Source organism: Armigeres subalbatus, chromosome 2 (assembly GCF_024139115.2).
Source record: "Armigeres subalbatus isolate Guangzhou_Male chromosome 2, GZ_Asu_2, whole genome shotgun sequence".
Classification (NCBI taxonomy): domain Eukaryota; kingdom Metazoa; phylum Arthropoda; class Insecta; order Diptera; family Culicidae; genus Armigeres; species Armigeres subalbatus.
In genome coordinates, this window is record NC_085140.1 from 109,239,682 (window position 1) to 109,253,457 (window position 13,776).

The 13,776-nt window shown below is 40.4% G+C and overlaps 1 protein-coding gene across 5 annotated transcripts in view; it reads right to left on the reverse strand.

The window, feature by feature from the left end:
* Positions 1–2,355: 2,355 nt before the first annotated feature.
* Positions 2,356–13,776, reverse strand: part of LOC134210653 (putative mediator of RNA polymerase II transcription subunit 26) — a 128,882-nt gene continuing 117,461 nt past the window's right edge. For all 5 annotated transcript variants that reach the window (XM_062686824.1, XM_062686828.1, XM_062686827.1 and 2 more), the window contains one exon: positions 2,356–3,645. In XM_062686824.1, the coding sequence (XP_062542808.1) occupies positions 2,853–3,645 (793 nt within the window). In that variant the 3' untranslated portion in view covers positions 2,356–2,852. The remainder of the gene's footprint in view (positions 3,646–13,776) is intronic.

The window sequence follows — 13,776 nt, forward strand, 5'->3', positions numbered from 1 at the left end:
CCATCGTTCACATCGTGAAAATCGGAGGACTACGGTCGGCCGGGCACGTAGCCAGAATGTCGGACAGTAATCCGGTGAAAATGATTCACGACAACGATCCGACGGGAACAAGGTGCACAGCGAACAAGGTGAAGGTAGATAGAGTGGAGGACGTTTCGCGGAACCTCCACAGACTGCGTGGTTGGCGACGTGCAGCTATGGACCGAGTTAAATGGAGAAAACTTTTATGCACTGCACAGGCTACTCCGGCTCCCGAGAGAACCTTTCAAAGAATGATAAATGCCCGCATAATCATTTAGCGCTCTTCGTACAGTGACAAATATAACATGGACATCGTTACGCATCAACATTAAGTTCTTCGAACAATACATATCTATTGTAGAACAATTACCTCATGCCTAATCAATGAGGTTTACGGTATACGTACCATAGTGTATTATAACTGGATTCTGTTTTTACACTATTTGTATTTTCTCAATTTTGCACTCATCCTAAATGTTTAACGCATGTGATTTTTCTTTGATTTATTCAGGATTTTTTGAAACATGTTGCAAAGATTTTGGTGGTAAATTGAAGTCACACGGTCAAAAATACGAGCGAAAAAAATCATGTAAATCCTGTTTACCGACAAAATCTTTCAGAAATATTTTTTATGCTTTGAATTGAGAAAAAATCACTTTCGTTTAAATGCTTTCTTTTTCACACAAAAGAACCGGTGCATTGCACTTTTTCTAACAAAGATTAGTACCCGCGGCATGACTGACTGAGTGACATGTGCACCAACCCTTGAACTTCACAATACAGGAACGCAATGTATCGAATCTCTTGCGCATGCTATATAACCGTTACTGGCGGCTGAGAACTTCGTTAGTTCGCATCAAAATGCTAAACTACGTCAGTGATTGTCGCGTTATTTTGTTCGTACTTGGGCTTCTGCCGAGTGTGATAGTGAATCTGTCTACCAACAACTACCACCACCCGATGGATGATCATCCGAGAGACGCTTCGACAGTTTACGCATCCGGTCGAATTTTACCAGGGAACGTCGACAAAGAATATCAACTCGAATCCCCACTGTTGGAGCACCACCTGGAAGAGGAAGACTCAAATAGGTTGGAGCGAATTCCACCAACTGTTCTAGACAACGAAGATAGGAGGTATCAGTTAATAGCAGTATCACACCATCCGGAACGTAATGCTTCAAACGAGCATTTTGTTACCAAATCCAGTGAAGTAGCTCGACCAGGAAAAGGCGATCATCGGTGGATCAAAGAAATGTTCAACAAAGAGGATGCTAAGCGAAAATTTACGCGTCGTAATACCCTTCCGAAAAAAATAGCTCTGGGATACGACAGTAAGGATCAATTGCTAGTGGATGAGAACAATCGGGGAGAGATTAAGAAACACATTCACGGAAACAAATCGATATTGGAAGGGTTAAGATCGGGATACTACTTCGATAGCTACGGCGATTGGCATCACAATAATGGGGGTGATTACTCGGCGAACACTGGTGGGACGTGGACCGGTGGCCTCACGGATGCTGGGAGTAGTTATTTTGGTCTATCTAACGGACATTCGCATGGAGTTGGACACCACTTTTTGGGATGGCACTTGCTGAACCCACTAATTCTAGTAGTAACGTTATCTTTCGTAATTAGCTTGATCAACGCTGTGCTGGGACTTGTGGACAAGATTAAACTACCGTTGGCCCGAGGACATCGTACCGGTGGACCGGATAACTATCGCGTGGTAGATGAGGAGTTTCTGAATGAGCTTGGAAAACTCTATAATAGTATTCAATATGGGCAGAATCAAGATTAAAATATGTAGGGTATGCTCCTATATCAATAGCATTCGCAAAACAGGCAATTTAGGCTCAATTTGTGTCGTGTTTTGTTGTTATGCGGCGTGCTCACTGCTGAAAAAAAATCACAAAAATGAGATATAAAACAATTTGCGCACCAATTCTTTGTTTTCGAATGGTATTGATTTGGGTACATGATATGAATTCAAGGAGTAGTTCCCCTAGTTTAAAAAATATTTCATATTTATAAAAACAATATCAAACATAAACTATAATCGAAAAAAATACAATACAAAAGTTAGACCAAGCCGTTCGTGTTCGTATTCTTGTTTATAATATGTATTTTTGAAAGAACGTTGATTGGCATTCATGTTTACGTCAACAAAATGAAGAAATGATTCTCTCCAATTGGATTTATATGAAAGCTTCGTTGCCCGTAAAAAAAGAATAGGAGTGAGTATTTTAAGCAAAGTTATATATTTTGCCATTCTACTTAGCGTTTACGAGCAGGGATGGTTCATTCATTTCTATGGGAACAAAAGTTTGCCTTTTATGCATCTTTTCATTAACATAATTCACATTTATTGGGATTACTTTATAATGTTTCTTTGTATATAGTTTCTGTCGAATATGTTAAATCATGGTTTCAAGATATTCACTAAATAGGTTTATTATTCTCCGATGCTTATTCATACTAAAAAAAACTCCCTAAAATAACCTATTGAACTATAGAAACTGAGGAATAATGGTCATTGGATGACGGATCAACCGCTTCGGTAAAACTTTAGTGACTGTCATACCAACTTTCTAATTTCCAATGGGGTCTCGCTATCGTAGAAATGAAAGCTTCCTACAAATTTCGTCTATAGGTGAAAATGCAACTAATTTACGAATGTTTTTTTTTTTTTCATTATTCTCAATTCAATGATTCAATGGTCGATCGTTAATCTATAAAAAAGATCATTGGCTGCTATTACTCTTCATAAAATAAATATAATTTTATCTCAGGCTACGAAGAATCAAATGGCATCCAGATGGCGCGGTTTTAATCTTTGTTCGCACTTTCGTTGCTTTCGGTCGACTTTCGCTCGACGCTCCCGGCTGAGCTGGTCGCCGAGCTGTCCTTTCTTGCGTTGTTACTGGCGCCGTTGCTGTTGGTGTTGTTGGCATTGGCAGATGTTGCCAAATCGAACGATTGTATTTGTGCTTCATGCAAGAGCTGCATGATCTTTAACGACGTGACCGATCCCAGTCGTTCTGGAAGTTTTCGAAGGATTTCACCGACATACAATCCGAATGCACCGTGCTCGTCCAGGTTGACCGCATGGTCCAGATTGTTCTGATACTTGACGGTGCGGTTGAGGTTGTAATTGGAAACGGATCCCGCTTCATCCATGTCGAAGTTCAGTCGCTGGCGTTTTGGTGCATTGTAGGACACTTCCACGTTGGAAGCCGGTATGGGTGAATCGGCCGGTGTTGGCTGCGACAGACTGGCGCGCATGGCTTGTACTGCCGCCAGCGGGTTCGGACCCAATTGCCCTGGGTGGTGACCGTCACCACGGTGCCCATGGGCATTCGCTCCGGGGTGGCCTTGCTGGCCGGATCCATGTTGCGACTGGAGGTGGTGCAGCCCCAAGTCCTGTCCCGGGTGGTATCCTTGGTGCTGTGCGTGAGGGTATTGCTGTTGGAGTTTGGCCTGCTGGGCTTGATAGTGCAGCTGCGCCTGAGGATTCTGGGCTGCAGCCATCTGCTGCAGGTCGAGGTACGCATGAAGATCATCCTTGGCGTCCTCCATCTGACGCTTGCGGAGCGCAACCATAGGGTTGGATTCGTCATCTCTGTAGGGATAAAGTACAAATATGCGGTCGATTAATATTATATGAAGATTATGGGAATACTGTCTTCCAAAAAAATCAGGAGCCTGCATGACCTTTTACTACAATGTGGATTATATTGAGCTTGAGCTTGAGCTTGATTGACTGCCCGTAGTTGCTACTCCATTATGACCAGATCAGCTGTTCTTGCACAGAGAACCAACAGATGTTTGCTTGGGACTAGCACTCATCTTCAATGTACAAGTACTGGGGATCTCATTTGTTAGGTCATACTGGCGCCTGCCACGCCAGAATGCAAGTCAATGTAGGGAAGGGGGAGGAATTGAACTCGCCCACTGCAAGCCGAATATACCTCTGCACTTGCCACGAGATCATACGGAATTTATTGGAATTTTTGGGTTAGGGTTCGAGAGGCAGAGGTCCGTCTTGCTAACGAGCTGCTAATGTGATGAATAGGAGAAAGCATGGAATTTCTAATTGGATGAAGGGAAACGAGCTTTTTGTTTTGTTTTTAGTTCATTTCCAATTCTAGCAGCTACTGATAGAATAGTCAAGTTGAAGGTATAGGATAGAAATGAAAACGGTATGGAAGTCCATTTCCAGTTCTAGCGATTGCTAGAACATGAGAAATATAGAGAAAGATACAAAGTAGGTAAATGGAACGGACCTGGGATTGAACCCACGACCTCCTGCGTATGAGGCAGAAGCAGTAGCCATATGACTACCAAGCCCGTTACCTTTTACTACAATGTGGATTATATTGAGCAAATACGCAAACTAAACAGAGATGGTTCCTATGTACAAATTGTGTAGAAGGGCTGTGACTACTAGGTTGGTTTTTCAAAATTTTTCCGAAAAAAATTAAAAGTGCCTAAGGTTTTGAACGCTATAGTCCATATTATGTAAAACAGTTTTTTTTATTTGAACGAAGAGATTCTTCTTCTTCTTATCGGCATTACATCCCTCACTGGGACATTGCCGCGTCGCAGCCTAGTGTTCATTGAACACTTTCACAGTTATTAACTGCGAGGTTTCTAAGCCAAGGTACCATTTTGCATTCGTATATCATGAGGCTAACACGATGATACTTTTATGCCCAGGGAAGTCGAAGCAATTTCCGAACCGAAAATTGCCTAGACCGGCACCGGGAATCGAACCCAGCCACCCTCAGCATGGTCTTGCTTTGTAGCCGCGCATCTTACCGCTAAGCTAAGAAGGGAGATTACTGTATGAGAAGTTGGTTACAATTTAAAATTTCTGCAGGAATATCCGATGCAATGCAGAAGCTAAGGGTTGTGTACTTAGCTGGTAGCGCAGCCTGGGCACTGTTGTCCTTCTGACATCAGCTAGAGTGAGATTCAGTGTTGGTAAAGTCACTCATAAATCTCAATCAACGAGCGCTCCCGTGCGAACGAAATCGTCTGCGATTTTAAAGGAATGCATCACGCTTGAATTTTTCATGCTAAAACGCATCATTTCACTCATTTGCCAAAAAATCATTTTGGTTTAAAAACGCATTTGAAATCACTTTGGGGGCAATTTATTGCTTATACATAAAAGAGTGTCTAATATTTTATGCGACAAACGTCAATTCACTGTTTTTAACGAAGGAGAACAAAAGAAAACCTACGATGATTCAAATGGATGATTCAACTCATTCATGAGTTTTTAGGTGCTGAGTTGGGTGCGTTTCAACTCACGCTTGATTTGAATCATCCACGAGTTTTGTGATTTTGAGTTTTTACCAACACTTAGTGAGAAGGTACCCCTCGAGCGTCTGTTCACAGGTGCGGCTCAAACAGCGACTGCCTGGTACCCAGCGGCTGATTAACGAAATGCTGTATCGCGTCAGCTATACCTAAGGTGGCAGTCCCATCAGCGCGAGGTAGGTAACGCGACCCCCCCGGTAAGATAGCTTACTGAAGCCTCTCAAATATCACGAAAAATGGAGATAGAAGAAAAAGAGAACGTTATTTTTGGCAACCGACCCGGCAACGAAATAAGGACTATGATTGAAAACTCGGTACCTGGAATGTCAGGACCCTAAGTGAACCTGGAGGAGTGAGCCTTCTGGCTCGTGAACTGCAGAAGGTTGGAGTGAACGTGGCTGCTATTCAAGAAGTCCGATGGCCTAGATCCGGAGAACATGAATTCCGAGCCGTGGATCCCACGACCAACACTGCATTCAAGTATAACATCTATCACAGCGGCGGTGAAAAAGCAGAGCATGGAGTTGGTTTCGTAGTGATGGGCAAGCAGACGAAGCGAGTGATGCGGTGGAAACCCATTAGCGAACGAATCTGTGTGTTGAGGATATGGGGCAAATTCTTTAATTACAGCCTAATCAACGTTTATGCACGGACAAACGATAAATCCGACGACGTGAAGGACACGTTTTATGAATGTCTTGATAAAGCCTATGGAGAGTGCCCAAAGCATGACGTGAAAATTGTTATCGGAGACGCTAACGCTCAGGTCGGTAGAGAGGACTTTTTCCGTCCCATAATCGGTAGGGAGAGCCTTCACTCCGCTACCAATGACAACGGCCTACTGCTAGTAAACTTCGCTGCTGCCAGAGGGATGGCCATCAGTAGCACCTACTTTGCACGAAATAATATCCGAAAGCACACCTAGAGACGCCCAAATGGTGAAACTTGCAACCAGATAGACCATGTTCTGGTGGATGGGCGCCATTTCTAAGATTTTATCGATGTGCGGACATTCAGAGGTCCGAACATTGACTCTGATCACTACCTCAGTTGTCAGTAAAATTTGATCACGATTGTCAACTGTATCGAACGAAAGATCACAGCGAACGATGCGTTACAATATTCAGCGATTGTCGGTGGAAGGAGTATCGGCTGTGTACCGCCAAAAGCTCGACGAACGGATAAGAGCGATGACATACTGACGCGTCGAGCAGAATATCAGCAAGAGAAATTCTTTTATCTTGGACGCGTTCGCGCACGCACACGCGTGCGTATGTAATCGGCCTAAGTGCAATCAACGTTAGCGACAACATCAACGATCTATGGGAGTCGATCCATGGAGCGGTAAGCACAACAGCACGAGAAGTGGTAGGCACTGCACAAAGGCGACCCAGGACTACAGACAGACGATAGACGACAAGAACGTTGCCAGAAGCCGGATGTTGGTGTCGGGTACCCGATCGAATAGAGATCGGTACAAGGAAGCAAGAGCAGTCGAAAAACGAACCCACCGCAGAAGAAGAAAGGATATGAAGAACAAGTGATTAGCGAGGCGCAGGAAAAAATGGAGCAGAACGATATGCGGAGGTTTTATTAGTCTGTCAATGGCGTGCGGAGAAAGACAGCGCCATCTCCCGTCATGTGCAACGACCAACAAGGGAATTAGCTGACAGATAAAACCAAAGTGGCTGCCAGGTGGAAGCAACACTTCGAAACTTTGTTGAATAGTGGAAGTGACGGTGCATTGGTGAACAGAATAAATATTAGCGACGATGGACAAGCTGTGGAGTCACCTACACTAGATGAGGTTAAAAAAGCTGTTAAAGAGCTGAAAAACAATAAGGCTGCGGGGAAGGACCAGCTCCCGGCTGAATTTCTCAAACATGGCAGTTAGCAGCTTTATGAAGTTCTGTATCATATTATGTCGAAAATATGGGAAGACGAGGAAATGCCTGCTAGCTGGTTGGACGGCCTCATTTGCCCTCACTTTAAGAAAGGGCACAGACTGGAGTGCGCCAATTACCGAGGAATAACCCTCCTTAATTCGGCGTACAAAATTATGTCCCGTATTCTGTTCAACAGATTGAGACCGCTTGAAGAGTCCTTCGTCGGCGAATACCAAGCAGGTTTTCGTGATCAACGACGGATCAAATGTTTACCCTGAGACAAATCCTTGATAAATTCCGGGAGTACTCGGATAGAAAGAAAGGAAATGTACAGACCGGTGATCGGACCGGATAGTCTGCATACCGTATCGAAATGACAACGGCCAACGATGCATAAACATTTCAGCCTGCCGAGGAATGGTAGCTCGACCTCCGAAGCCTTTTTTCCCCGTAAGAATATCCACAAGGAAGATCACCTAACCAAGACCACATCCTAATCGACGGTAAATTTTTCTCCTACATCACACGAACGTCCGGACTTACTGCTGTGCGAATATTTAATCGAAACATGGTGTTCAAAACAACGACAAAGTCAAATGCCGCGGCTTAAAATGAAGATTACGCGCAGCAGCTGATGAGAAGAAAGAACTACAAACAACAATAACGCACGCAAGTTCTATGAGAAGTTGAACCGTTCACGTAAGGGCCATCTACCACAGCCTGACATATGGGAACATAAATAGGAACCTCATTGGTCTAAACGAGGGAGGGGGGAGACTAGGGGGGGGGGTAGTCCTCCTTAGAAAAAAATAGTCTGGGGAGAGGAACATCAACTTTCAACATACACCCGATTCTGTTTTTACACGGATTTTTTTTTACACGGCCGTGTAAAAAAAATCCCATACAAAATTTTTGCAAAGTTGCTCCATTTTGCATGAGTCGAGAAATCACAAAACTTTTTTTACACGGATTTTCAAATTTTGAACTGAAAACTTTTTTTACACGGAACGCATCCCCCGTGTAAAAAAAGAATCGGGTGTATAGCATAATGAATTACTGAAAAAGTTTGAAGACAAATATCTCTCATATTCATCCTATCATAATGAAATTAGTGGAAGACGAATGAGCTTTTTACTCATTTCTGAGAAAGATTCCTGTGTGGCATGAAAAGGCTTACTTTGAAAGCATCAAAGTAAGCTTGATATGAACAACAATGGAAGGCACCAAAATATCAATCAAAGCAATCGTGGTACTTTTCCAGAAGTTAAAGACATGTGGTCAACTATCACGGACTAGAGTGACTGACAGTTTTCCAGCAGACTTCCGCTTGCCTAGCACAGGGTGACCACTCTAGTCGACAAAATAAATTCCCGGGTTTTTCCCGGTTTTCCCGGTAGGCTTTTCAAATTTTTCACGGAAACTTTAAAAAGTGCTTGAGAGGGTTTTGATGATGTAAAACAATGTATTTTATTTGAACAAAGAGAATAGTTTCTTGGTACATATATAAATGTATAATATTATATTTAATTATCAATTCAGTTATTTGATAATAAGCATTGAATTCTAACATTCTAACAGACTCATGACTCGCTGTAAAAGACTTCAAGTTCTAACTGCTGTTTTGTCCGAAAAGCTTTTGAGATATTGATTGCACTCTAGAAGCTATGTGCCAGGAAAATAATGAAAAGCACACATATCGACGGTTTCGTGCAATACTAGCTCAATTCATAATACTTCGTTTTTGACATTTTAATTGCAAAGCACAGAAAACAGTAAAAGTAACACTTGACAAAGACCCGAAATCGGAAATTCATAATGCATCAAAAGTTATGCTTATTTTGGAATTTATTGATTTTTTCAAGTTTTTTAAATTGAAACACATAAAAGTAATCCTAATGTATCAATACATGCAAAAATATCCATTGGAATTCGATATATTTACAAAAACATGTTTTTTAAGTAAAAATTTTAAACGTTGTTTCTGAACATTTGATTTCGAGTTGTGCTTGTTTTGCACGAAACCGTTGACATAGGGAGAAAAATATTCAAAAAATTACAAAATGGTTCATTGATAAGCCATAAAAAAAATTAACCTAAAGAATGTTCATATGTCTAATGTTTTCTCTAATTTCTCGCATTGAAACTAACGATCTAACAGCCAAAGCAAGGCAAGCTAAGACTTTATTTTCAGTATCTATCTTCTAAAAAGGGTCCTCTACTGTTCTATACTCGGTAGATCTTAAATTTTTGCAGTACCTTTGGTAAATCTTTCGAAGGCGTTCCTTCTTAACTAAACTGTCCATGATTTAATTTCAAAAAGATTATGAAATAGATGTAGACGATAAGCAACCATAAACTGGTAACAGGAAATCTGCGTAAATTGCAGGAAGCTCTCAAGGAATTCCAAAAATTCGAATAGACTTCATAAAAGTTCCTGAAAATATAGTCTGGAATCTTCGCAATTTTATCAGAATGTTTATAGTAAAAAACAGTAAGGATTGCTTATAAAATTTAAGAAAATTATTGAAACACTTGAAAATAAGCAGGAATTTGAGAAAAAACCCGACTTAATCCACCTACAGTGAATGGAACCCTTCTTACACTTTTGAAAGGTTATGGGTGCACTGCATATTACAATTTCTATGCATAAACATGAACTTTAATTGGATAACAAATAAACGAAGTTTTATGCTCGAAAAAAAAGTTTGAACCAGTTGGTATTTTTTTTTCGGATTTAAGAGATATCAGCAGCAAGTGTGAAAGTCGTATATTAATAAAAAGCGAAATAAGCTAAGTGATAATTTTTTATCGAAGGGATATCTTTGGATTTTTTTTTTTAATTTTCTATAACAATACACAAAGGCTGCAGATTTGATTTGCAACCAAGCCCGATGATTTGCAACCGTTGAAGCCCGAACGAGTTCAAATCGAACCATAGATTGCTGAGATATTGATGTGGCAATTTTTTATGTTTTCTAAAAATATGCCTCATGTTCGTATTTCACAGATATCTCTGGAACCTAATATCTGATTCCAAAACAAATTAATGGGTTCTATCACGAAGCCATAGCTTTTGTATGAAAATGAAAGCGTGCAAATCGGATCACAGACGACTGAGATCATTATGTGACATTATTTTGTTAGTTTTCTGAAAATGCACTTATAATTCGTATTTCACGAATATCTCTGAAACTAAATTTCCGATTGCAAAAAAAAATTCAATGCGTTCGATGGCAAAGACATAGCTTTCGTTTAAAGATAAAATCATGCAAATCGGTTCACAGACGGCTGAGATCTAGATGTGACATTTTTTTGAAACGCACACACGCGCATACGCACACACGCACACACACACACATACACATGCTCAGTTCGTCGAGCTGAGTTGATTGGTATATATGACTTGGGTCGATTTTTCAAGTAATCTTAATACCCTTCTTTAGGATGTAAGAAGGGTAAAAAGGGATATTTTTGGAAATTTAACAATTTTTAAAAAATACAAAAAGACTGCAGATTTGATTTGCCGCCTTAAATGGCAATATTACAGCTTCTATTTAAGCCCAAAAGAGTTCAAATCAGGTCATAGACGGCTGAGATATTGGTGTGACAATTCTTCATTAGTAGTTCAATATCTTGGCTGTGCATATGCACAGCATATGTTTCGAAATGGACAAATTGATATGAAATTTGCGAAAAAGAATCCACGTGTCTTGGAGGGACTCGAACCCAGCCATGCACAGCCAAGATATTTAACAAAAAAATGAGTTGCCGAATAATATGCAATTAATTGTAATCAAGTGTCGGTCTTTCACCGTCATTAGTCGTCTGAGTACACGCGACCGCTTACGTAAAGGCAATCAAACTCATCAAATGCTTTAGCCAAGCAAGCCTTTGGCACAGCAGAGTGCGATTGAATTCGCATTCTATACCGTCCCGCCCAGCCCGTTACTGGGGGGCATGGAGTGCGATCCTCTCGTTTAATAAACAATGTGCACTCGCTTGACTGTGGATATACAATAGTAAAGCACATGTGGAGATTGGACAAATCAAGCATCCGAAAGATATTCAATTTGCAAAAAAGAGAGCTAACCGCGGTGGAGGTTGGTACTCGGATTCTGATGGCTTTTCCGCAAACGTGACCTTTAAGTGGTCTTGTTGTGTAGGGGTTATCACGCCTATCTAGAGAGTAGGAGGTTGAGGGTTCGAGTCCCTCCAAGACACGTGGATTCTTTTTCGCAAATTTCATATCAATTTGTCCATTTCGAAACATATGCTGTGCATATGAACAGCCAAGATATTTAACAAAAAATGGTTTCCAAAGAGGCTAAGTATTGGTGAAAACTTTTAAGAAAGTATCTAATTAAATTAATTCTGATAAAATTATACTACTAAAAATTTAATTAAACAAATTAATATTTACTTAATCAGTGCATTACTTCGGGACTGATTTGCGATTCGATTCTGTAGAATGCAAGCGTTTCCCCTTAAACTCATTCCTTTTTCTGATAGAGGAATACTTATTCTGTTTGATACATATCGCTATTTTCACCGAAAATGCTCGCTACAGAATGAAAATACAGATAGTCGCACTTAATTATTTAAGAATATATAAACGTTGAGATGGTGCAAAATAAAAGAGCAGAACTTTTTGCACAAATGTAGGACAACACTATTTGCCATCCTGTGTTTGTTCACAAAATAAGTTACGCTCAAATCGCAAATCAGTCCTGGTTTATAGATGCGTTTTTCGAGTAATTCTCATAATTCATTTCAAATATACAGCCTCGAATTCAAGTGTAAAACAGTTATACATCTTCTATATTATGAAATTAACATATGCGTTTAGATTATAAACTTTATATAAATTAAAAAAAAAAAAATCCCAGTGGCTTCATCAAATTCCCGGGGTATTCCCGGCTTTTTCCCGGTGAACTCAAATTCCCGTTTTTTTTCGGTTTTCCCGGATTCCCGGGTGAGTGGCCACCCTGGGCAGCATGATAATCTCTTCAATTTCTATCAGCATTCGAGAAGGATTTTCATCAGAATCCGAGAGGAATTCTCATCAGATCCGAGAAGAATGCTCGTTGGAATCTCTAAAGAATTCCTTTCAAAATCATCGAAGTATTCCAACCGGAATCCAGAAGAACTCACACTGGATTCCTTTCGATATCGTTGAGGGATACCCTTGGGAATCTGTGGGGGATACGCTTCATAGGGGTGATCGGGGCAATATGGGCCACCTAAGGGAATCATTCCGAAAACCGCTGAAAAGCTCAAAAAACATCGATCCAATGTAGTTGACTTATACTAGAGAATGTTACCTTTCATATAACGTCGATGAATGACAAAAAATGCGTTTGGAAATTGTTGGAATGCACTTTTGAAAATGTATTGATTTCAATGTGTGTTCCCGACTATACGGGGCAATATGAGCCACCATTTGGGGCAGTATGGGCCACCCATCCAAAACGTTTATTTAGGCGAAAAAAGTACCGTAATATGGAAGAATATGATATTCCTACAACAGTTGTGAGTATTCCATTCCAAATAATATTAAAAAACCGCACAACAGCGGACTGAACCGATTTGCCACTCTTCATCGTTTGAACAGCCACATTTCAATTGGCCAATGGTCATTTTCTGTTTCAAACGCAGTAATGCGCTGTTGTAATTTTCCGTAGTGAATCTTACATATATGATAATATTCTTGTATTTGACTACTGAAATTTGAACTTGTTCGTATTTTAAGGCCTGATATCTTGCTCAGTACAGGTATGCCCATATTGCCCCATAGAGACTGGTTTTGGAAAAGAAAAAGTTTTATGATAAATTCAGATTTGTATCAATACAAACATGTGTATACAATATTCAATTTTAATATATCTTTTGATTGTGGTGTATTTTTGACTTGTATTTTAATCAGTTTTGTGTCAAAACCTTATTTATAAACTTCAAATCTTATAATAATTTTGCCTATGCAGCGAAAATTTACATTTTCAAGTGTATTTTCATGTTTGAATTGAATTTTAATGCGGTTTTCACGTTGATGCATATGTGTAGCATCCTCTTAAAGATCATATAACTTTTAAATGCTAAAACTTGTCAATAAGCTCAAAATGAGGGTGGCTCATATTGCCCCGTATGTTCATATTGCCCCTACTGCCCCTATTCGGAATCGTTCGGGGATTTGCTTTGGAATTCATTGGCGATTTGTATCAGAATACTTGAACGATTTGCTCCAAAATTATTTGAATATTTAATTCGGAGTCTCTCGACGTTTTGCCTCGGAAATCCCTCGACAAATTGCTTCTAAATTATTCGACGATTCGCTTCGGAATACATCGACGGTTTGCTTCGGAATTCTTCGAAGATTTACTTCGAAATCCCTCGACGAATTGCTCTAGAATCATTCGACGATTTGTTCCAAAATCCTTTGACGAAGATTTGTTTCGGAATCCCTCAACGAGTTGGTTCAACATCCCTGGAGGATACCCTCCGAATTCGCTGGAGGACAAATTACTTCGGAATCCTTCGACGAT